The 26,323-nt window shown below is 40.7% G+C and overlaps 1 protein-coding gene across 2 annotated transcripts in view; it reads right to left on the bottom strand.

Moving 5' to 3' along the window:
• cntln (centlein, centrosomal protein) overlaps nucleotides 1–25,961 on the bottom strand; it is a 79,342-nt gene extending 53,381 nt beyond the window's left edge. Inside the window, exons 1-10 of one of the 2 annotated variants that reach the window (XM_027283375.1) lie at nucleotides 25,673–25,961; nucleotides 25,412–25,491; nucleotides 21,635–21,723; nucleotides 20,102–20,186; nucleotides 16,614–16,748; nucleotides 15,513–15,692; nucleotides 13,683–13,816; nucleotides 12,883–13,045; nucleotides 12,083–12,310; nucleotides 3,100–3,240 (exon numbers count right to left, since the gene is read on the bottom strand). In XM_027283375.1, coding sequence (XP_027139176.1) covers nucleotides 3,100–3,240; nucleotides 12,083–12,310; nucleotides 12,883–13,045; nucleotides 13,683–13,816; nucleotides 15,513–15,692; nucleotides 16,614–16,748; nucleotides 20,102–20,186; nucleotides 21,635–21,723; nucleotides 25,412–25,483 — 1,227 coding nt within the window. In that variant the 5' untranslated portion in view covers nucleotides 25,484–25,491; nucleotides 25,673–25,961. The remainder of the gene's footprint in view (nucleotides 1–3,099; nucleotides 3,241–12,082; nucleotides 12,311–12,882; nucleotides 13,046–13,682; nucleotides 13,817–15,512; nucleotides 15,693–16,613; nucleotides 16,749–20,101; nucleotides 20,187–21,634; nucleotides 21,724–25,411; nucleotides 25,492–25,672) is intronic. The other variant, XM_010743873.3, reaches the window with a different exon arrangement.
• Between the last annotated feature and the right edge of the window lie 362 nt (nucleotides 25,962–26,323).

The following is a 26,323-nucleotide window of genomic DNA, read 5'->3' as shown; positions in this document are numbered from 1 at the left end:
CATACAGAGATAGACATATATCGCCATGTAAACACACTGACGCACAAATAAACACAAAGCAAATGCAAGCCATCTATTAAAAGGGAGCATAAAAAAATCTAAATACCAAGATACACTGCCAAACAACTCACAACAACTGTAACCTGAGAACTGAAAGTTGCAGGTAAACAGCACAGTATGGTGCAGCTCCTTTAAGAAATCCAGCTCACAAATACAACACCTGAGTGAAAGTGACACTGTCTAAACTTTTTGTGAGGTTTTGGTTCAAAGCTTTTGGTTACCATGCTGACCCCAGTTCTCCGAGAGCTGAGTGAAGTGTCTAAATATAGGAAGCACCTTCTGCCATGACCAATCACAGAAGTTCCATTACCACCTAGAGGGCAACAGACCAATGGCTTGAATTGCATAGGATGGCCCATCTCCCTTCATACCTACCCGTGGAACCAAACATTGTATTCCCCAGTGTATTTCTTCCACATAACCCAACATACACAACTAGAGCACGGCTGTCAGATACCTCACTCAGTTCTCTTTCAGCCTCACTTGGTATCTCACTACAGGAGATTTTGTCCATTCCTGAATTGCATGCTCTTAAGCTCATAACATCCTGGTCCAGGAAAGTCCAAACCACACACTCTCCCCATTGGATAATACTGTCAGAGAGCACCAACAAAGATATCAACCGGCAATAATTGGTTTGCCAGAGCTAAAGAGCAAAGCAACCATACTGATGGAGTACTCTACAGCAAATAGGAGTATGAGGAAGTAACACATCATACACGTGTTGACTCAGTTTGTGCAATTACTCTCATTGCCAGTTGGAGGCCACAAAAGTTCTGCACTGAAGGTTTAAGTCTAAACACTCCAGGAGACCAAAAGTCAACCCTGAGAGTGCCTCCAACCGCACTAGTTGTTCCATCGATGGCGTGCTGAGCCAGTACAGAATAGCCGTAGACTCAAGGATAGCCACAGCTCCCTCACTCTGATTAATACCGGAACTCTGAGGCTGAGCAGAAGGAATGCGTACAGCAACACGTACGGCCACGGATGAGCTGGTGCATCCATTCCCAGCCGCACCTCATCTGTAAAGAGTCATCTGACAAGAAGGCAGAATATATCCGTCATACAAATCCCTGTTTTTCTCCTTGTCATCTTGTAACATGGGCAGTTGGTCCACCTGGCTGCCGCCCACTTGCACACCTAGTGAAGGTCAACCTCAAAGGAAAGACTGAGCGTCCCCACTTTTGGAGCTTCCAGGCTGTGACACCTGAACCTTATCATCATCGTAGTTGTCACTGCTGAGAAAATCCATATCAACATCAGTTTCATCTTCCTCCCCACTGCCAGAGTTGAAGAACTGAGTGAAGGGGAGAGAGGGTTCAGAAATGGTTCTTCTACTATTCTCCTTAGCAATCACTTTGCAGCAAATTGTGAGCTGTGTACCAATGTGACCTGCTCGTCACTTACAGAAAGAGGTGCTCTGTCCTAGGCGGCAGCGGTGGTGGTGGGCTGCACAGAAGGCTCATTTCAAAAGCTTTTGACCTTGTAAATTGGTATCATTGTTTAAATGAAGCGTAATGAAGCTGAACAGGTTTATGGTTCCTTTGGAACATCATCATATTTGGATATTAAGCAGCCAACAGCGACAACTGCTCAAAATGTTCAGGTTATTAATAACATTAAGGTTCAACATGATTTATGAAGCTGATATGATGGTTACTTTCCTAACGCTAATGAACCTTTACAACAACTCTTGAGTCCAAATCAAATGTTGGCTGTGCCACATGGCTGGTTGAGTGTCAGTTCACTCCTATTGTAGCAGCCGTATAAAGACTGTTTTGTAATCATCACCCAGGAAATAAAATAAAGAAGAAACTAAAGAGTAAAAAAACAAAATCATATCTTAAACATTAATTTAATTTAATGAATTATATTTAATTTAATCATAATCTCATTCAATTTAAAGATTTTCCCTTGTCAATCCTACTCCATATTTCATTGTTCATTTGTGTTGTACACATTTTATTACTGAATAAAATAAAAAATATTGATCCAACAAATATATTTTTTAACTTATAACTACAATAACACGTCAAGTAAAGCTCAGGCCTGTTGAGCTCAATTTATGATGTTTTGTGTCATCTGTGAAAGAGTGCCTGTTTGATACACAAGCTCTAGTAGTAAGAGCGACTAAGTGACCCAACTGTAGGTTATCTTACTTGACAATTTTGATGGATTCATTCAAAATTGGTGTCTATTAAAAAAGACCGCATGTGCCACTGTGTTAGACACACTGATTTAAACATTTATAAATCCAATTATGATTCATGTTTTTATTCAGCTAAAAGAGGTATCAAAAATGTACTGTGTACTAAAATTTCTATTATAATTTAAAGTATCAGCACCAGGATCAAAACTGGCACATTTCTTAATAATTAATAGTAGGTGCATAATGACGTGTTTGTGTGTGTGTGTGTGTGTGTGTGTGTGTGTGTGTGTGTGTGTGTGTGTGTGTGTGTGTCCTAGGGCAAACACAGCACAGCCTCCAGAACAAGGAAGCACATCAAATGATGTCAATACTGTTTATTTATTTTGTACAAAATAATTACATTACATTTATAAACTGCCAGAACAGAAGCACTTCCACTGAAGCTATAATGAGGACAGCTGTATGAATCAAACAATGTGTCTCCAGGCCAGCTTTAGAGTGAGTGAGGCCATCTAGAAACATGTCCTGCCAAACTTATGAGCGGAATACCGAGAAGATCAAAAGCTTCTTTCTTGTTCATAATGTACTGCTGAAGCGGTAAATTAGCCAGTGCCTGGGCCCAAGGCATGCGTGAAACCAGCAGCACACGTCGGCCTGGTCACAGTAGGAGGGGCATCAGTGTGTGTGTGTGTGTGTGTGTGTGTGTGTTGGGGAGTTCAGGACAAAGGTTGGCAGAGACAGGGTCTGATAAATCACATGATTCTCAACAGACCATTTCCCTTTGCTATGGCTTTGATCTAATCTGAGAGGTAACGGATAAGTGTGGGCATGTTAGCTGCTCACCCACATGCTGTCTTTGTCATAATTGGCAGTAGTGTGTGCTAACCTACCTGTTGTCTTCTGACCGAACTGGTAGATCTGCGTTGACGGGTCTTATCCTCTGGCCTAGGATCTGAGTCTCGGGTGGAGGCCCAGTCAGAATCAGGGCTAGACCTCTGGGCTGCAGCGTCAATCTGCTCTGACACCGCTGCCTGTAAGAAAAGACAGACAGTGCATCTGTGTTTGTATTTGTGAGTGAGAAACAAAGACAGTGCAAGACAGGCTTATAGGTGAAGAGAAAAGTGACAAAAAATGGGAATCAAAAGTTATAAAGACTTGCTTGCTGGACTGTATGCTCCAAACTGATTAGTGTACATATGTTCATCATGTGTCAGATACAACAGGATAACGTTCTCATCTATGAAGGAAAAGTAATGATCCATAATCTGTGACATGTCACATTTGCTTAACCAAGCAACAGTATATAAACCGGAAAAAAAATCACAGCCAGATTCATAGGCAATGTTTATAGTTCCCAGTTTTTTACTGGCCGTTAGCCATGATTAAAAAAACAAAAAGAGAAAATTAACAAAAAAGGGAAATAAACAAGCATTAATGAGCAAATTACACCAAACAGCCATTCAAAGAAAAGAAAGTGTTATTAACCTCCCAGTCAAACTTGAATGATTAAAAATATCAACAAGTTTATGAAATTAGGTTTCAAAATTGGGTAAAAATGAGCAGTATTGGGGGCGTGTCCACTGAAGCGACTGAAACGTGTTATGGATATTTTCTATCCTTGGGTTACACGAGGTCACGTGTGGGCCTTGAGGTCCTCTGCAGTATTAATTGTTTGGCTTTGACTGGGAACAGTAGGTGCCAGTCTATCTCAACACTGTGGTGACCAGGATTGAAGAGACCTATTGCTGCCTTCTTAGACATAAGATAGCTTGCCGTTGACGTTCCAACTGACGTAAACAGACTTCTGTGTCTCAAGACTAGAATATGTTGACAATGACACCTTTCTTGGTAAAAACATTCTCTGTTTTATTTGCGGTGTATAGCATTTGTGGTGTTATCTTGAGGTTTAAAGTCGATCCACCAGCATGAGTTCGGTAGAATGTGAGACCGACTCAGGCACTTCTGATGAACTTTGAGAGTGTCTCTAATTCTCCTTGATCAAGCGACAATAAATAATACAGCATAAGACATCAAAGGCTCCTGAACACTTTCTTCCCTCCTGACCTCACCATTGACCATTGACTCTAGCAATTTCTCCACAACAAAACATGTCAGATGAGCTCAGAAAATGACACGAGTGAGATTAATTTATCTCTATCTCTCTGCTAGAAGTGCAGGGGTATGCTCAGGGTGGCCTCAGCGTGTCATCAAGCCACCCTTTAGGACCGCCGATAAAATCCTAGACTGAAAACTGGTGAAAAACTTTTAACCTCTAACTCCACATTTCAGTGATGTATCGTTCAAACTCTTTTCACATGTTTTCAGCAACTTTTTCTAACATTTTTTATGTATTTTGAAAGAAATCTCTGAATTGCCCTTACACTGACTTTAAACAGCTTCATTTTTCCCCCCTGCAATCAATCAAAAAAAAGCTACAGTAAATGCTAACCCTTTGAAACTGAAGATCAAGCAAGCTTCTTTGTATACTTTATACTTTTCTGTTATGCTTACAAATTACAGCATACACGGAAAAACTAGGCGAGGCGGAGGTACTAGTTCATTCAGTGACAGTCATCGCAAAGGACCATAATGCAATGTTGTCATAAGCACACACAATGTTTTGAGGAAGAGATGAGCCACAATCAGTGAGCAACCAAGCAGCCTATATGTTACCTTTGATACAATCAGCAGCAGTAAATAAATCCAGGGTAATGTAGAAAGATAGACAAACTCCTGAATACTGGATGTCCACATGACACTTTCAGATGCTGAAGTCAATAACCGGATGCGTCATGTGGCAGCGGGACAGCCATCTACCATCTCCAGCATTGTGGTGTGTGTGCTATCACGGCGCATCTATTTATCAGTGTCTATTTGTTAGTGTGTAGCAGCATCTGCACACCTCATGGACACAGCGGGGACTACCAAAACAAACTGGAAGGGACAAGGATAAAGCAGAGGGCCCACCCACAGAGGAATAGTTTGTGATGCACATACACCCGCTAATGCATACACTCACATGTGTAAATTCCCATAATGCAACCATGCAAGTATTGATTTTATAATGTCCGTGCCACTTAAATATGAAATTCTATCGGCACACATTTGCTGCTGCTGTTAATAAAAGTTCATATAGCCATTTATGAATATCTGTGTGTACAGAAAGAATGGCTTCAAGGGCCAGGATATATTCTGTTTTAGAGACGTATGTAGTATATATACTTTGTATTAGCTTTGTTGATGCTTGAGTCCTTTGTTTTGACATTAACACTCACCCACAAACCTCTTGACTCCCTCACCTTACTGCATATATTCTCACCTTTCTTTTCTTAAATCCCGAATACGAAGATGTGAAACAAAAAAACAGCATCACCTGCTGCTATCAACAACACTCCTCAACACATCAAATCAAAGCCTTCTGACAAACAGAGGCCTTCACAACTGTGTTGTACTTGGAGGCCATGTAGTGAAGAAAACCGCACAGGATGTCATCACCTTTTTTCCAACGAGTCCTGATTGCATTATCAGAAACCTGGCATCTGGGCGTGACCTTGTTAACTGCCAGGGTAATCAACTTTAACCAAAGGGGAGGAGAGGGGATGATAAATTATTAGTGAGGAAGATTTTGTTCATGTTTTATTAAATTGGCCTGTCAAAGGGGGTTGGTCAAATTATCTGGGGCCTCGTTTATTGGAGGCCGGCCATATTGGCGCATCTGTTACAATTATTTATAATTTCTAGGCAGTCAGGAGGACGGACTGGGTTTTTCGGCATCAGCCACATAAAGCAATTTAGAAATTAACTGATGTGGGAGTGTCTGAGTTTTTCTCCTCTCACAGTCTTTCTAATCCCCATCCTGATTTTCATCCAGCACAAAACAGAAAAACAGGCAAACTGTGAGAGTAAAGCGGCAAAGATGTAAAAGGGGAAAAAATAAACATATTACAAGCAGCTCACTGAAAGCAATGGGCAGGGAGAGAGCATATGATTGAAAGAGAAGAAGAGTGCATGCAGGTGCAGTGAAAAAAAAAGAGCAAGAGATTGTGGGGAGGCTGACGGAGGGAGGAGGGGGGAAAAAAAAAGAGAAAAGCCGGTCTTGGTAATTACTGAACACGATTAGGTTCTTGGGGGAACTTGTCTGGCACTCGCAGCCCTCGCTGGTGAGGATGCGGCAGGCAGGACCATATGGAGGGAGGCTTGTGATTGTGCTCCCTGAAGCTCGTGACCCGTCTGCTGCCGAGCCCTTGAGCTGAATGTGAAATGAGACTTGCCAGGCCTAATGTTCTACACATGCACCATTTATGCCACAAAACAAATCTGATCACTGTTAATTATGTAGCAGCTATAATCAGGAGGGGCCCTGCCACACACACACACACACACACACACACCACACACACACACATCTACATGCATAAGCAAATACTCACACAATCACATTTCACACACATCTGTGGAGGGACAGCATTCATGGAAGTGATTGGATAGGCTTCAGAAGTGAAGGCAAGAAGGTGCATGTCCGCCCACCAGGCCAGGTGTACTTTATATTCAAGATGGTGATTCTTCAAAGAATGTGTGCGTGCACTTATGTATGAGCATGTGTTAACCGATAGTCCAGTGAAGAGGGACTTTACAGAAGGACAGCGCACAGTGAGTAGGATGTAGGATGCGTGTATGTTTTCGTGTGCATGTACACAGCCCTGAGTCCTCCCACACTGTCTGTTTGACCTGAGTGTGTGTGCTTGAACGAGCGAGCGCACGTATCTGCAGCGGCACATGGCTGTGCTTCATTAATGAGGCGAGCTGTGCTGCACAGAGGTTCTCATCTAATGAGAGCAGTTGAGCTGGTAAAACACACCACTGGAGTCCATGTCATTAGTATGTCTCTGGCCCTGGACATGGCCCAGCTCCAAACACACGCACATAAACAAACTCATGTTGACAACAGTATTTTACTGATAACACACTCAGCATACGCGAGATAAGCGTTCGACAAGAATAGCACTGTCATAAAATATTTAGCAGAGTATGATTTGAAGCATTATTTTAATGCTGAACCTTTACACAATGTTTTCACATGGAAAGGATAGCTTAAGAGAGGTGGCACATGTAAATACTGTACAAGCAGCAGGTTGTACTAAAGTTTAACATTCGCTTAGGGAGGTCCTGACAGTTCCAGACGGGAAAAACTGAAGAGCAGTCAAAACAAGAACAATGTGGAAGACAATTCAAAAATATCTGACGTATCCAAGCTCTCCATCACGTTTGCCTGAACGCCAGCACAGAAGATTAAAAGTTCTCTCAATCTTTACATTGCTCCAAGGTGCATAAAAGGTCATCGACACTAAGGAGCTGAGTTATATACGGTACGTATGAACACATAAGAGAACCCTGTGGCTGATGCCATTCTGTTTGCTGAGCTCTTGCTTGAAAATCTCATTTCAATGTTTCTTTGTAGCATTTATCGTTTTCGCTCGATGGTGGCCATTAATGATGATGATCAAAAGAAACGCCTCACCTAAGCAAAACATGACCCAGGCAAAGAGGTGGGTGTATTTATTTGCGTATGTGTGTGTGTGTGTTTGTGTGTGTGTAACCACTTTAATTATACATCTAAAAGCGTTTAGATTGGCTAACATAAATAACAAGCCAGAAGCAGATGTTAAGAACTATCTCGACCAGCTTAGGGAGATACACCATGTGGGCTTCTCTCAATTTATTAAAAAAAAAAAAACATAGGAGAAAAAAAAGTCTGGCCATTTGGGAAATGTTCAGGAAATGCTCCAGGTTCAGTCTTTAAAACAGAAGGACTTTAATGTGTTAACAACAATTTGCGTATCTTACGCTAAAAGCATAATAATGATGATTCCTCCATTCTTTAGAAAAGCTGTACAAGAATTTGTTTATTTCATAGTGAGAAAACAGAGATTTACATTGTCATTGTAGAAAAAGCATGTGTGTTACTAATAACATCACGATGGCTCTGGTTCTATTCAGCTGTCCCAGTGAGACACTGAGCCAGCATGCACAATACCAGGACCCTGAAACTGAAGCAGCTAAATGGAATTCAGCCATCATTATTGAAATTATTTACATCTGTGCTTTTTGTACTGTCCTCCGTGCGGAAGGCCTTTTATACATTAGAAAAGTTTCAGTACATTTTTACAACATGCAGGCGCTTCTCTTATATTTATATGAAACTTTTCTTGAGTGAATGATTATGCCTGATTTTCCCAGATTTTTCCTTTCCAATGCTGATGAGAGAATAACCAGTGCTTTGAATGACTGCCCACACAATTAACAACTTACCACTCATTTACAGTGGTGAAGGTTCCAGAAAGCCTGAGGTCTGCTATGGATTCTAATGTTGGTCTTTAATCACAGCACAGCTCTGACAATAGCCAAACACTAGACAACTATAAATACAACACTGTAGTTAGGGAGATAGTTGTAAGTGATTAAATGTTCACTCTTGCTAGTTTTTTGTCCACTAATGAGGGATCTTCTCTGCCTCTAGATTGTGATGGTGACTACCCAACCTGGCAACTCAAACTTCCCCAACCTGGCAGTTTGTTCAGGCTGCATCTCATGGTGCATGGGGGTCATCCCGGTGCCTGACAATCGGCTAGGCCCTACAGCTAGAAGATCGGGGCATGAGGCCATTACCAGACTGACATTGTGGAGATATCTCGCTGTTTTAAGTACACACACGCGCACACACACACACACACACACACACACACACACACACACACACAGAAATTCCTGAGAATACAGTGCAAGTAATGCTGAAGCAATTAGTCGATTTGTTTAAAGATATATTTTTTTTACATTAAATGATGAATCATAGAAATAATCAACTATAATTGATAATAATAAGGATTGTTCATTTATATCTAGGCACAAGAATATTTTTTATGTGTGCTTTTTTATGTGAAATATTACTGTTATAAAAAAAGAAATGCAACATAAATTTTCAACTCAGTCCTATGCAGCTTAAATTGATATAAAACATAAGAGTATCTAAATAACATAGTATGATGCAGCAAGGCAGAACCTATCTGGGGCCCAAAATGAGTCACGGAGAAGTTTTTATTGGGTCACCTACTGGTAGAATAAAATGCACAACATTGTGAGGATATGTGAACTCACTTTCCAAATTAAAATAGGAGAAGAGAACACTCTCCTCTTAATTGGAAAAATTGAATTAGAGGGCTTACCATATGCTCATAGAACTGGAGCTTCTTCAAGTAAATTCTGCTTTTTGCTACACTGGGCTATTGAGCCCTAATAAGAATAAGCAGTTATAGAAAATGGATGAATGGATGGATGGATAGGCGGATGGATGGATGGATGGGCGCATGGATGGGCGGATGGATGGGCGGACGGATGTTCTATTCACCTTAAATTCATAGATAGTCCTGTTTTTATCAGTACTTTACAAATGTAGATGTTTTGGCAGTTTGTGTCCTGTGAGAGACCAAAAAGGTTGAGTGGATATAGTGGAAATAGTTCAGTGGATTAATTAATTTGTTGTAAACTACTGTATTATTATGCCAATCAATCCTCCATGACTGTAAATTAAATATCTTCACCTGGGGAAAAGTGCTCAACATTTTCACAATTATCTAAAGGGACGTCTTCTGGACCAAACAACTAATCAATTAATCGAGAAAATGATAATGAAAATAATCATTAGCTGCCGCACTACTAGACATTGTTCATCTATAAGCCTTGGGTAAATCTTGTAAAGAGTTAACTTGACATAAGATAGAATAGAACAGACAGTCAATCTTGGTGCACAGCATGGAAGTATAACACACAATGGGTGTTATTCCTCTCACCCACCCTCCTCCTTTATCCGCGCTCCCCCCTCAAAACCACGGCGGGAGGGGTGTTCAAAGCCGTCGCTCTGGTCCGTATTCAAATGAGCGCTGCGTCTCCCCCCCCTGTGCTCCCGTTGCGATCAGCACTTTGATCACCTCCAATGGTAACTTCCACCAAAACATTTAAAATTAAAATCAAATCTGCCTTAACAACCTGAGCATTAGAATTTAACAGGTGTTCGGGAGGAAGTTGTTACAGAATTTGTGATTATGTGCTCGGATACACACACCTTTAGTCAAACACGCACCCACACAGACACACACACGTACACACGTACGCACAACCTGTCAGTGAAATTACAGAGTGGGAAACAGAAAGCCCTCCTGACTGAGTGCTATACCTTGGGATACCTGATCTGTTCACTTTGATGTCAGTAGGTAAGAAAGTTAAAGAAACAAATCAGCCAGACAGCAGCTACATGTGTTCAGTAAACAAAAGTTAATATTAATTCTTAGCATAGGTTATATGAAGGGTATTTTTGTAATTATATCTCAACCCTGGATATGTGTGATCAGTTTTTTTCATATAGACCTAGACGGGAGGAACACGGGGTAGAGTGCATGTTCGGTGTGATAGTATAAACATACTGTAGATATATAGACACACACTCACATACCCTGTTCAAACATGTATGGATGTATGCATGCATGCATGCCCGCGCTACACACACAGCACTAACTGCATCTTCTCTAAATGTAGTATTAATTACTGGGGGAACACTGCAGTACTGTATTTAATTACTGACTAAATGATCCATTTATATTTCACCGCTGGTTAAATTAACAGGGTTAAGTGAGACAGGGCGATTGTAACTCACTTAACATTTGAGCTGATATCTTTTAACTTCCACAGTCCGGGGGCAGCGCTGTCAGAAAATATCAACCAATCAAATTAAACAATTACAGTCTGCCGAGGCACAGAAATTACTCAACTGCTGCAAAAATATTATCTTCCGCGGCTACATCTGCTACAGAGTTGTTTTATCTGCAACAGGACGTTGTTTGAAGCAAAAGTCAGACTGCAGAACAGACTGAAACGCGGTGGAATGAGTGTGTCTGGCTGAAAGGTATAAGATACAGATACCTGTTCTATTCTCAGCTCAGTGACACTCTTTGACACTGTGTGGTCTGAGAAACACCTATCACCATATCATTAGGAGTTGTTAAAGGCCACTTAAAATGTGGCTGCAGCATTAACTTACAAGAGCCTCTATTGCCTTGGGGTAACAGTTCAAAGGTAGAGAGCTAAAGCCAAACCCCTGCTGACTAACAGATGTAGAACTGTAACGCCAACATCATCTTCAAGAACATTACACAGGCTCCAATTAAATCACCTCTCTCCACCTCCTTATATATATATATATAGTATATATTATAATAATATATATATATATATATATCTATATATATATATATATATATATAATTATATATGCTGCCTGAGGTATTTTAAAAGGACTTCCAGGTACATGGGTGGGAGGATAGAAAGAAAATATATAAACTAAGTAAGTCAGAGAGAGCTCACGTGTCCAAGACAGAGAGCTAGAGAAGATCAGACAGCTCACATGAAAGACACTGGTGCAAAGAGAGATGGATAGATCAAGGATGAAGCAGAGCGATATTAAAAGAGTGAATCTCTGTTAAAGACCATCACCACAGGCCATGCTGGGGCTTGTCAGTTATTACTGTGCCTACTAATCAGCCTACACACTGCTGGTTGGATACAAGACAGACGATTGAGATATAGATTGAGATGGAGAGATGTATCATAATATAATGTGTTTATTTTGTAAGGAAACGCATAGCTACATTATAACAATATACATTTTGCTGTATATACCCACACAAATGTAGATAAAAACTCAACAACTTCTGAAGCGGAAAAGGCATCATAGAAAAACACTTCTTAGCCTGGAGTCGCAATGCACTTGATAAACTTTAAAAGGAGTTGTGCGGGGAGATGGTGAAGAATGAGAACAGTGATTACCTTAAAGTTGGTTTGTCTGTTTGGGGAGGGGTAAAGGGCTGTGTGCTGAGCCTGCTGCTGCTGCTGCTGCAGTTGAATTTGTTCCTGCTGCTGCTGTAGCTGGGCCTGGAGTTGCAGGATGTGTTGGTCTTTCTGAGCCAGCAGGCTATTGAGCTCCTGGTGACTCTGACGGAGGTTGGCCTCACTAGACGTGAGGGCCTGGTAGCACTGACTCAACTCCTTGTACAGCTGTTGACAAACACACATAGGAAATATGAGGGCAGGAGAAGAGGCATTGGAACTGGTCAAGTCAACCAGAGATGGAATTTCACTTGGGGGAATATGAGACAAAAATCACTCATGAGATCGGGTGAAATGAAGACTGACATATGCTTTCATGTGGGGATGTTTACTTATTTCCATAGTAATATTAAAGACATATGCTAGGATCATCAATGCAAGGATGAAAAGAGGGACAGAAGACAAGAAAGATAATATGAAGTGAGGCCAAAAAAATTTCCTTTAAGTTCAGATTTTATGACTAATAATTGCCTGAAATCTCTCCTTATCCCCTTCTCTGTGTAGTGCTGTGTGCAGCCCAATGGTACAGTCATCAGAGAGGGATGGTAGGTTGAGAACCCATTCACAGTAACAGGATACAGTGAGAAAAGTCCTTCTTTTCTGGCACTAGTCAAATAATTGTAGGTTATAGCTAGCTCGGAAATAAATCACCACAGCGGGTGAGGCCCGAGTGGAGTGCAACAAAGTGGTAATAATAATGAGTTTGAGGTTTGGCATGTGTGTGTATGTGTGAGTAGTACCCTCTGATAGGAGGTGGTGTCAGCAGTATGTGCCTCTTCTTGGTTCCTCAGGACTTTCTGTGTATCTAGGTTGAGTCCTTCCAGTTGCTTGATCAGATGGTTCTGCTCTGCAGCGTGTTCTGTACTCTGCCTGTACAGGGTCTGCACTTCTGCACATTCACGACTACACACACATGCAACATGTGATACAAACATGATATTAAAAAATGACTTAGAATATCAAACCAATAATAATGACCTAATTTCTTTCGCTGACACTGTCTAAATGTCCCTCATCATAGCAACATTGTTTCTGAAAGTTGTTTTGTGTCCTGCAGAATTACCAGAAAGTCCTCCTCTAACTTATAAGGACATCTTTAATCACCTAGCTAGCTCGTCTCCAGCCCCGCTGTGACTGACACGTCAGAGTGCCTCTGGCATTAAAACAGAAAAGTAGTTAAAAAAGGTTGAGATTACCACTAAGACTCCGACGGTTCTCACAGTTTTTATCATATCGACTAAAGCTTAGCCAAAGCCTGGCCCGTTTCCCTTTTCTCCCTCTTTTAAAGCACATCCACTATGCAGGGCTTATCAAGTGGCTTTAGGTGAGCCAGTGTGGAAGAAACCTGTGTCACCCACAAGCCTCACAGCATAGAGAGCAATATATTAACTGCTGCACACCCCAGCACACGTAAAGGGATATATACGTGCATGTCTGCACAGGACAGATGCATACTACCTTGAACTAATGAAATTAATGGTTGTTACAAGTAAACAGACACTGAAGTGTACTTGGCAATGCTTCAGTTGGTAGCGCTCACCGAAGTTGACTGAGTTGTGCCTCTTTTGCTGCCATCTCCCTCTCCTTGGCAGAAAGCTGGGCTGCGAGACTGCTACTGTGGCTCTGCATGGCAGACAACTCTTGCCAGGCGTTGTGTAACTCCTCCTCCAACTTCTGGTGTAGAAAAGTAACAACACACTTTCAGACACGTTCACAATGAACACCACCTGAAAACAGTTGGAAGCAGTGATGGCACTGATGATGATCTAAGATGGTCAAAATACAGCTTTTCATGCGTTTTTCCTTTTCAATATAAAACCAAGAAAAAAAAATGCAGCAATCATTTTTTTTTATCTCAGGTGTTCTTTCTCATCTTTCCCATTCTGCGTCCGCCTGTTCAGCATCTTTTTAGACTACAAATCTACTTTTGTAACTGTACTGATTGTGCATTGGGCTGTAAGCACTGTCAAAACACTTCTGAGTGTACAGCAGCGCCGTGGCTGAACAGATCCAGTGGAGACACTGACGTAGGACTGCAGCTGCTGCTATTGTGCTGCTTTCGCTGTACAGCAGGTGTAGACAAGGAGTTAATGAGAGCTTTTCCTTAATAAGAAGAAAGCAGTCGAGAATGGCAGGTTGCATGACATTAAAACACACAAAGGTGTGCAAACCTTGACAGTTTAAGAGTAATTAAAAACAGTGTTTCACTGGCCAGGAATTAAACATATGCTAAATGAATTACCAGTAGTCATCATCAATTACAAGAAAGGACATAAAAAGATGCAATAGCACGTAGAGAGCACACGGATGTAAACAACCTTTGAATAGACTGTTTGTGTTGCTTTCTTAAGTGAAAATAAGTGAACATAATGCAGAGGATTGATAAATTTGTATTTGCTTTAGAGCCATCACATTGTCAGGCATTTCATTTTGTCTAACCCTGTTTAGTTTAAAAAACATAACCATACAGTAGGTGTACCTTATCTGCACGTGCACGGGATTAAATGATACATTCCTGAACAAATCTTTGCCATGTCAAACAAATTGGCAAGATGTATCCACTGCGCAACCCATATTCTCCATCTCCATCTTTCAAATCAATGTATGATAGAAAAAATGAGGAACAGGTGGAGTGTCTTAGGCTGTGATGGATGTGCATAGACTAGTTGCTGGGCTTCATCCAGTCCAAGTGTAATTACTCTGCAGCCCTGACTTATTCAAGACTTTCTGTCTGACTCCGTTGGACTAGGGTAGCAATATGTTTCATAACGATTAGTCTATAAGGAAGGGGAAAGAACGTGAGGTTCCTCTGCTGCTCTCGTGTCCTGAGACTGCAAGCGGCGGCAGGCTGAAATGTGAATGGAAAGTCTTCAAGGACTGTGATTGTGATTTGATTTTTGGTTGAATGTTTAAAGAGCAATGCTGTTGTCACAGTCTAATCACTGTATTTCACATGTCCACACAGATGGGAAGTATTGATTCATAATTATGACTGGGCCAGATTCTGACAATTACCTGCTTGTATTTGGGGAGAAATAATGACAGAAAACTCACCACAACTACAAACTCTTGGTACCCACACATGCAAATGACTTCACAAAAGCTCAATTCATTTTTTACCCCAACCAAGGAAGATCTGTCTCCTCCATGTTGAATCATAATTTTCCTTTCCTTTGAATATAGTCCCTGCATATTTAAATTGTGTGCTTTGCTACAGAGATCTTTTTATATTCACATGCTGAGGAGGAAAGGGTATGAGGGAGCAGTGAGTTCAAGGTGTGCAGAAGAAAGGGAAACCTAGAGGACGGGGCCCTTCCTTTACAACTTTGTGTTTGTGCGTGTCTGAATGGACTTGTCCCTGTGTTCATACTTTGACTCTGGCCTGGGTAGCATCCCCCTGGTCTCGTTGGCTGTTGGCCTGCCTCTCTTTCTCCTCCAGGTCAGCTCTCAGGGCGGCGCAACGGGAAGTTAATCCCTCTTTCTCCTCCTCTAGAGCCCGCACCACCTGCCGCTCCTCCTCCTCTTTCCTCCTGCACTCCGTCTTCATTTCCTGGACAAGAGAGGTGTGTGCGTGTTAGGATGAGAGTAGGGGGTCGTGAGGGCCAAATAAACAACGGCGACGGAAGGAAAGGAATAAAAAAAAGGAGGGATTCAAACTGAGAAAATGAAAAAGGAAAGCTGGAGAAATACAAAAAGAGAAGCAACCCATGGGGTTGAGGCTGAGATGAATATGTAAACTCCGGACCAGCTTTGCTGCGGGAGCCCCCTGCATGGGCCGCTGATTGGCCAAGGTCACCTGTGCTGTATGACTGGGCCCACGCGGCCAGATGTTGCCTCGTATGAGCCGAGCCGTGCCGCAAGAGCTAGGCTCATGCAGGTACAGGGGCCAGTCTGTCAGCTTTAATGACAGGCTCCTAATGAGAATGGTGTTTGCAGCAAGACCCATTAGACTCAACCCAGGTCTCCTTTGATGCTGTCCCCCACAATTTCTCGCCATGAGACCTCACCAAGACTGTGTAAGGACCATTCCTTTATCAATTAATCATAGCTGGGTCCCATCTAAGCATAATTAGGGAGAAGCCACACCATCACACGCACAGTTTTCACTTTCCCCCACTGAAGCAGTCATTAAGTATTTATCTGCAAGTGAACAACCTGCTTTCCTTTCTCTCCATCTTTTTCGCTCTCACACACATACACTTTCCAGCTGTTAAGTATTCTCTGTTGTCACTAGCAGGAAAGAGAGCTAAAAGCAAGAAAGGCAGAGACAGAGTTAAGGTGAAAAGCAAGAGAAGAAGACACAAAGAAATAGAGATTTTGTTCAAGAGGGCCGACCAATCCTCTTTCTCTTCTAAATGATTCAAACGCCTGTGGCTATAGCCACGGGGGACTTGTCGTGTTCAGTGCCACACAGAAGAGAGACTTTTTGACTCTGAGACCCAGACTGCTGCCGAAAATTTGTTCCACCAACCTTAAGTTCCTGACTTTTATTGACCAGTTGTTCACGCAGAACTGTCAGCTCCTTCTTCATTAAGGTGCTCTCCTCACCCACTGTCGTCCTCCTCTGTACCAAGTTGTTAATCTCCTGCTGCTGCCCTGTCACTTTCTGTGGCGAGACAGAAGAAAAGACGGAGAGGGACACAGACAGAGACAAAGAAAGAGAGCCACAGGTTACATTATGCATTTAAAACTCACAACTGGATTGTGTCCTGTCCACAGTCTGAAAAACAGAACCACCAATTTTTACCCAGCATTAAAATCCGATCAGTGAAAATCATTGATTATTTTTCACCCTTGAGAAAACAGCAACCAACCACTCGATCATTTTCATTAATTCTTCTGATTATTTTCGCAATTATCGTTGCATCTGTAAGGCATCAGAAATGAAAAACACCCATCACAATTTCCTTGAGCCCAAGGTGACATCAATAAATGTCTTGTTTACAACACGAATAATAATATAATTAATGCATGAACCCATAACCAAGAGGTATAGTTTACAAAAAAGCAGAACATTCTTACATTTGAGAACCAGGAACCATCAAACATTTTTCCATTTTTGTTTAAAAAATTATTTAAAACCAATAATTGCTTTCCGATAAAGCTGACATATTGATTGCTCCAAATAGAAAGCAACCACACACACACTCAGCTATTAAGATTAAACTGATACTGAAGATCTACCACGAGTCATAAAATATCACAAAGCTTTGTGGTGATAATTTTAATGATTCTCCAAACCAGTGGCCAACAGAAATGGTACAATGATTTTAATGACCACCCACTTTTTGATGCTGGTATATGTTCATGTTTTTTGGCAGCTTCTGTGGCCCTAGAAGGAGGAGGCTGGCCTCTTAACACTGCATCAGCTGGGGTTTGGCATTGGCTGGTAATCCACAGCCTTCTGTGGGTACACCCTCCACTCAAATAACACACTGCTCTGGGATGCAATTAATTGCCATGTTGAGGGAAAAATCGCTCAGATATATCCAGATAGTGGATTTAGCGTTCCTCGCTACTCCTAGCTCGGCGTGCTAAGAACAGAGGGGCTTTAATAGAGATTTATACAAGAGAGCAGAAAATAAATTCAAACGTTGATAATGAGGTAGGCAAGAACAATTTGAACCCCAGTAGTGCTCAATTGATAGAAAAATGAAAAAAAAAAAGAGGGGGTTCCGCCAAGTTAAGAGGTCTAGGACAGAAAGATTAGCATTTGAAAATTCCCAGTGCAGTTCAAAAATGAAAGCTAATTATGTTACAAAAATGGAAAAGAGTAGTGAGGGATCGGGAAAATATAGAGAAAGATATGTGGAATAATAATAATTAAAAAAGAAAAAAGAAAAGGAAGAAATAAAAACATTATCAAAGTTGGAGACTGGAGATATTAAAATAAGTGTAGGATTCTCTGTGGACTCAGTGGACCATCACATCTCCAAAAAAAAAAAGAGAGGAAAAACCAATTAATCACTATTTGGGTATGTATGGCTCAAGACTGCGGATGAGATGATGACTGTCAGAGGGCCGGATGACACAGCACAGAGCTCAGTGCTCTTAATGAGATTCTCAAATAGCCCACAAGTTTTGTTATGGACAGTTTAAAGAGGAGAACGAGACACTTTCTAAATACACAGAAAGGAGACGCATGCAAGTATGAAAATGGAAGAATTCATTAACAACATTTATTGGCTTTTCTGTGGAAGTTTATTTGGGTTTATACTTTTACACATAGTTTGAAACTAATTTGGATTATGTTTAATGCATGAATATATTTATCACTCAGTTATACAACTCTTCAATAAAATGGACGGCTTTCCTCTATTCACCCGGTGACATAGCCATTTTTATTTTTACTACACTGCAGCTGGGAAGTGGTGAGCCTAAATGTTTGACACACTAGAGGAAATGGTAAATTTGGCAGGAACAGATTAAGAATGTGTGGCTACTTATGTAATTAGCTGTGATAAGTTATCCGCCCGCCAGCTACTAATAACAGTTACATTATTGCAGATCAATAAAATTTTCATTTCGCCCAAGCCTTTATAAACTCAAGCAGACTTCACTTAGAGGCAATAATATTTAGGATTTCCAGAAGAGTGGACCCTTCTGGAAAATAAAATCTCTGAGAAAATCTTGGTCTGACAACAATGTAAAAAAGGAAAGTATTTCATTTCTAAAGAGGCATTTACAATCAATCAAAATGAATTTTCTTGTTTGTAATATGCTACAGCAGGCCTTTCTTATAGAGAGAATATAAATAAGCCACACTTACCTTTTACTTTCAGGCCCAATATTTTATTGCTATAGTGGCTGAGAACTTGGTGGATTCTTGTCTTATAAATAATAATGTTCTGCACTAACTTTGTTCTCTCGTATTATATAGCAGCCTGTTCTCTTGGATTTTGTAGCATTGTCGATGCCGTCGTATCTGGAGGGCCGTACAAATACAGTTGGAGAGATCTGCTTCTGGTTGGTTGTCATGGGTGCTAATGAATCAGTCATTATTTTTATGCACGAGAACTTCGTTTTAATGGTATGAGGTACATCTTTATATGTATGAAGGCGCTTTAGTAAACTCACAGTCCCTGTACTTATGGGATATTTTGTTCACAGTGCTCTATGTTGTCTGATTAAACTGAAGTAAAGTTTGACGTAATCACATATCTTGTGCGCCTATGAGTTACTGCTGTAAGTACTGTATCGACTGGATCAGAGTAAAGATGGCTGAGGAGGGTATAATGTTAAAAAAAAAAAGGCTGATGACTCCATTACAGCCAGTCTCATTAGGAATGAACATGATTCTGGATGAGGGACGCTAATGAAGGAGACTGACAGATGCTTCAGTGAAGGGATGATGATTTGGAGTAAATTACATTAGTGATGTCATTATCATCAGCCATCATACCATCAAGAAATATTACCCAAGGGGTGGTGCAAGGCAGGTAAGAGAGAGAAGAAGAAGCTGGAGGTTTTTAGTTAAAAATACACAAGTTAATTAATTTTTAAAATTAAAGTTACACTTGACATTTAAGAATAAACATTGTTTGTGAGGATAACCTGTGAAAAAGACAAAAGATGATGCTAATTAAATAAAATCTGTGGAAAACAAAAAATAAGAAAACGTATAAAAGAAATACTTGTAATTAATATGTCAGATAAGCAAGATTCAGTCTGGAAATGAAGCTAGAAGCTAGAGAGTGTGGTTGGGAGAACATAATGAGAAATGCCCTCACTTTGGACCTTTGGCCATGGTGTTGAGGAGGGTATTTAACTTTCAGTTGCTCCACTGGAGCTGATCATTGGCGAACAGCAACAGATTTGTAAATATGGTCAGTTTATAAAAGGGATGTCAAACACAGTGTTACCTTTTGTAAAAAGCAGAGTGGTTTATGACTATAATCATACTATAGATCTCCCTGAGATCTTACAGACATTCACCAAACAGGTCAAACTGTACTGTACCTGTTCCAGCTCCTGTATGGTGTAGTCCTTAGACTGGAGGATCTCCAACACTTTCCTGTCCTTTATCTCAGCTTTGTGCTTCTCACTAGAGAAGAAAGAAAAGAAAAATGAATAGGTGCACGTCCATAGTCACCTACAGTTGAATGACACTGCAAAATATATGTTGAAAGACCAATAGATACCATGCCTATAAAAAAGCATCTATTCTCAAAAATTCTCAATTAGTGATAAAAGGAGAGCTTCTGCACTATCCTGCTGCTGCACCAAACTTTTCTCTCTAGCCCTCTAGCACCTCTTTTATCATAATGAACTCTTAGGGAGACAAAAACAAGGCATCAGTTGGGGCCCTGTTTGTTTCCACTGCTTTAGGCCACCAGGGGCCACCCATTCCCTCCACTCATCACTTGCTCCTTCTACACCTCCCATCTTTGAGGCCTTTTCTCTCGTCTCTTTGCCTCTTCTGATCAGCTAGCTCCCCTGGTAGACACTGAAATAAGTATCTGGTGTCCCTGGAGGAGCTGGAACGCAGGCTGGCCTAGCTACATCTTCTTGTATATTGGGCTGTGTTCACCATGTCCTGAGCAACCAACCAATCACTCTACAAGATCCACACAGGATGGGGAGGGGAGGGTGAATGGCAGTTCCCAGTGGGCACCAGCGCTTGACTGGAGTCGACACAATTACCATGTCAATATCCTCCTGCGCATCAGGTGATACAATACACATACACTCTCTGGGTGCATGTTCCACCACCAGTCTCAACGGACCAACATACTTTGATGGGTTTCCTATGGGGCTATAAAGGAACAGGAGACGATGTGGAGAAGGAATGAAAGACACGGATACTGAGGAACTCTCTGCAAGCTGCTGTACTGTTTTACCCCTATTAAGGGTCTACTAACAACCTAAAAAAGTATGAGATATGCAGCCATGATAGAGAAAATATCACCCTACGATATCCTTAAAAGATAAAAAAGCAAAAAGTTAAGTATTGCATACAGTTTTACTTTTAATTCAATGGCAGTTGAAACCTATGTTAGAGGGGAAAACAACCAAACCCCAGAGATATGAGCATCAAAGATCATTTGAAGTCATTTTTTTACCCCCTAATAAGGAGGAATACATTTAAATCCAAACTGTAAAAAGACCTGAACCCCTGTTCTTCTTTCCGAGTTCCCATGCCACTGTGTTTGCTGTGGCTTAGCCACGCTGCAAAAGAGGTCATATTCAATCTCACAATTTATCCGATAAAGACAAGTGTTTGGCAGCAGTGTTTTAACTGTCCAGAATGGGTGCGGCAGAGGAAGAGTGTTTTCATTAAAAGGGTTTCCATGGTTGAACTGCTAGACCGGGGATAAGAAGGCTTAAATCAGCATCTGCACCAGATTCCGTCGTAACCCCAGTAGAATGGCCAAGGTGCCTTAAACACCCCTTGAACGACTTTCACACATATTTCTCTTCACTTGTGAGATAAAGGAATTTTTCGGGGTATTGAGCCTCTCAGGTAGCAATTTGAAAGATGTATCTACTCACCGCTCAACCACCAAACTGACAGCCTGGGTCAAGTCTGGATTTGCCACTTGCAGGCGTTTCCATAGGGACCACACAAACTCCTTGTCTGCCTGTGAAAATAAAGAATTCAGTGAGTCAACAGCTGTTAGTCCTAATTGAGATAAATAGCGTTTGATAAATTTGTCTCAAAATGCAGCGAGGCCTACGAGGAAAGCCACAGCATAGCTCGGCTTTTCTCACTGAAAAACAAAAAAAATAAATAAATAGGATGCTCAGTGACATTAGCATACGACAGAAGGGGTAGTTAATCAATAATTCAAATATCTTGTACAAAATAGTTTTTGATCTGGCCTGCCCTCTCTAATCATGAGCCTCTCTTAACAAGGATCCTCATCGCTGAGATGTGACCTTCGACTCAAGGGGAGCAAGCATTGACACTTGTCATTATGCACTATTTATGACTGGGGAGAGCTGAGATCCAAATCAAAACACAGCAGTCGAGCTTGCATTTTCTTTATTAATCAATTGCGCTCCGGATATGTTTTCCACTACAGCTCCAAAGTAACTAGCCCCAAAGAAACTCAAAACTGATGACAGAGAGAGTCATCTTCAAGTAGAAAAACCCAGCCAGCCCCTGACACATTTCCAATTCAAATTGTCTCGCTGGTTTTTCAAACATTTTTAAGCTACATTACATTTAATGAGGGACATCTAAAAACTACATTTTCTGACATTAAAAGACAGAATTATACCAAATCGACTTAATATAAAATTATCTGATAAATTATGTTCACATCATCATAAGATAAAAGTCATCCCTCCCACTGGAATCTACTGGTCTCCAATTAGTACATGAATTTTAACCCCCTTTTCAAAAGTGTCTAATCAATTATTTACTAAAATGGCAGAAGCAGACCTTGATAAGACCATGAGCTGAACATATAAAGTGGAAGGACTGTAGATCTGTGTCTGTGTATGCATCTGTGTGTGTATACAGAGTGGGAGCAGGGCGTAGGGGGATAGAGATCTCACCAGATCAGCCCTGCAATGCAACTAACGATGGAATAAGCAGCATGGTTGACTTGAAACTGGTGGTCTCCCTCTGCCTGGCCTTTGGCTGCCATTAGCTAGTTCCACAGACAAGTGTTCAGCCAGGACCCTCATCAAAAGCTCTCCTCTGCCGTATGTGTACTTAAAGATGCAGTGAATGTGTGTTTGATGATCCCTGAATTATTAATTTTGAATCTAGCCACTGAAACTCCATGGGCTAAACCGGCAGATGCCAGAGACAGCCACTGGAATCCAGCCACATATTAATAAAATTAGCAGGGTCTACTAGGAACATTTGCTGGCTGACAGATGAGACTCTTTGTAGTTAATGGCTGTCCTGAAGTACATCTTGCCAGAGACTTTAGACATCAATGGTATTCAAATGCCACTACTTAAATGGTACACTGCACAACTAAAGGTCCCTATTAGATAGACAGAATCACTGATGTTTTACTCCAGACAAGACCACCAAGGATGGCCTCCATGTCAGTTCAACGTAAGGCAGCAGTGACTGTCAGTCTGAAGTGAACAAAATATGACCAGTAAACTCATAATGCTACTGTTTAGTGTATCACAACTGAAAGAAACATTTAAACACAAGTGTTAGAGTCTAAAGTTGGTTTTATTTGCTTGCCAAATTGTTTGTAGGACAGAAACCTACTTTGTGTGATCAACAGATGGAACTTTTATAGTCATTAAATGTTATGAGGAGTTTTCTGGGCTATGGGAATCTTTTCAGCACCGTTCAGAGGTCACAGGTAAGGTACCCCTAAAATTATACACATTTATGTACTTGCCCGGGAAATATTTAACAAGAGAAAATAAATCATAAACTGACAGATTCCCTCAAACTTAGTAGTATATTGAGTATATATATTGAATTAAAAGCAAATGAAGAAAGTGTTCTTGTTTACTGAATTACACAGACACTGACTTGCTCCACGATACAGGTTTGTAAGGATGCCTTGTGTTTCAAACTTCCTTCTAAGTAAACTCCAAAACTTTGAAAATAAACTTTATTCACAGGAGAGCACACACGTGGCTATAGCCAAATAGCACCACAACAAATGCTCCTGCCCCTCATGTGTTAGGTGGTATCTACAGTCTAATAAAAACTCAAAATGTAACACATCATCTGCTGAACCCCCACAGCTGTCTACCTACCTGTACAGCAAGGTAGTGTGGATATGCAAAGTGAGAGATGCTGGGTTTAGTTCACTCATGTTATTAGGCACCACCTGGTGGTGAGTATGCAAGGACAGCTTCCCTCAATCACTGACTCACAAAGTGAAGATGAAAGGTTTCCAAATCTGCCAATGAGCAATTTCTGGACAATGTGTCTCTATTTATGTGAATGCATTGAAAAATCGGCGTCTATTTATTTAAATGTACTCCAGAAGAGGACATTTACTGCACACTAATGACTGTCTTTGTTTTGCTTTCATTAATGTGTGGTGAGGTCATTTACAGATGTTTGCAGCTAAACAGTACCAAACAATTAAAATATACTTTATGTCATTTAATAAAATCATCTCAAATGATAACGGACTCCCTGAAAATAGACAAATTCAACTGTCCACTGCTGGTCATAAACTTCAAAGGTCTTCATCTGATCAAAAATGAATATAATGGTGAGGTGAGAAATGGTTTGAACTAATTACTTTATGAAGTGAATAATTGCAGTCTGAAATGAATGACAAGCAAAGCAAAAGAAAAAAGCTTTTCACACAGTAAAAGCAAGAGGTGCTGGAAACTGTAAGATGCAGTCAGACGAAATAAACCCCAATAGCACGTGGTAGTGACTCAGCTCATGAAAATATATGATCAAGAATCTTTTTATACACAGACAGGAGCAACAGTTTCATATTCTCTTTGCTTCATCTGTCTACTGAAAAGCTTAAATATACTGTATGAGAACAGGAGTTCATGTAGGTCATGATAACAGATGACAAGGAGTGTTAACCTGTACAGTCAGAAACTTAGATTTTACCTCAAAGTAATCATGGTGCGACACTTGAACACCTTAAAACTTTAACTAGACTTGTCAACATGGCTGGACATTTGCAGACTGAACCTGCTGTCGTCGGTTCACTCAAGAAAATGTCACTATTTTGGGGGGTCATTTTATATTATTAGGTTATAAGCAAGCGATCCATAACCATAGTGATAGATACCACAATCAAGCCTTTTTGAACACATTATTACATGTGGACTGGCACCACGGCCACTAAATGATAATATTAAACTGAGGTTAGTCAGCCACTACACTACTCGAGTCACCAGAGCCTCTGCCAGACGAACTACATTTGACCAAAATGTCCTATCATATAGATGTAGTATACTGTTATATATATACCCACCTCAGTTAGAGAGAGTCCCAGTATATTAACATTCAAGGGACATTTGAAGGTGTGTCTTTGATCTAGTCAGATTTGCTGATCATAACTCACTGTGATCAGTATATCATGGGCTTTTGTGAAACTTTTATTACTATACAAATTTTTATACAATTCCAGGTTAATGTGCAATGTCCCTGTTTGTAGTAATGTGTCTCTGTTGTTGTTGTTGTTTTCTTTTCCTCTCGTGTTTCCTCTGTGTTTTCTTTTGCTGAGTTTTTCCTGTCCTTTTTTTAACATCAACCTGCCAAGGGACTATTAGCCTGTGGCTATAAACCGGCCTATTTACATGTAAATGTTCATTAATATGCACTGTCCCTTTCAAATAAATAAAATAAATAAACAAACATACCTGACATTGCATTAACTCATCTGATAAACTCTTCACCTGCTCCTCTAAAACCATGACGCGTGCGTCTGACATTGTGGGACCTGAAAAGAAAGCAAAGCAACAAGTTGGGGTTCATGTAGCAGCACATAACAATGATAAATATAAATAAATATATATATGTGTGTGTGTGTGTGGTACGTTATCTTCATGTAAGCTTGTTCGGCGACAGTGTTAACACTGAAACTAGTTTATTTCAGTGAAAGTCTTCAGGTCGTCTCTTACCTGTCTCGTTGCTTAGCAATAGTGCGTTGCTATGGTTAGCTTAGCTACAGTTAGCCACTTAACAAACGTTCATATTTTCCGTTGACGTAAAGTCAGCGTCCATGGCAACGTCACGTCACGGCTGATTTTAATCACCGGCTGGATTAAACCCTTTATATCGTTCTCGATAAAAACAAAACAAAACAAACTTTCTCGGTTGTCAATAACGACCGAAAAACGCTGTTACTCCTTTTCAAACGAACCCGCTGTTTTTCCGTTTGCCGTTTACGTCAGTTTACGACGGCTACCGTTAGCGTACGGCAGGAATATAGTGGAGAGGTTTCTAAAAGGCGGGTCCGCGTCTCATTAGAAGTCCGTGTGGTTCTCTGTAGTGGTCCCCTCATCATTGATTTATATATCAGGGGGTCTTCAACCTTTTTCAGCCCAAAGACCCCTTAGACGAGAGACAAACAGAACAGAGACCTCCCCACACAAGTGTCACATTTTAAGCCTGGCTTATAATAACTTTTATATTTACTTTATTCACCTTTTATTTCACCTCATTGACCGATTTATATGCCGGGTTATTAGCCTATATGTGTTTATGATTGATAAACATTCAGGAATAATGGAATAATTTATAAATAATATTTAAATAGTAACAGTTTTTTG

Source organism: Larimichthys crocea, chromosome X (assembly GCF_000972845.2).
Source record: "Larimichthys crocea isolate SSNF chromosome X, L_crocea_2.0, whole genome shotgun sequence".
NCBI lineage: Eukaryota > Metazoa > Chordata > Actinopteri > Sciaenidae > Larimichthys > Larimichthys crocea.
Note: the sequence above shows the minus strand (reverse complement) of the source record. Positions and strands in the feature narration are given on the sequence as shown.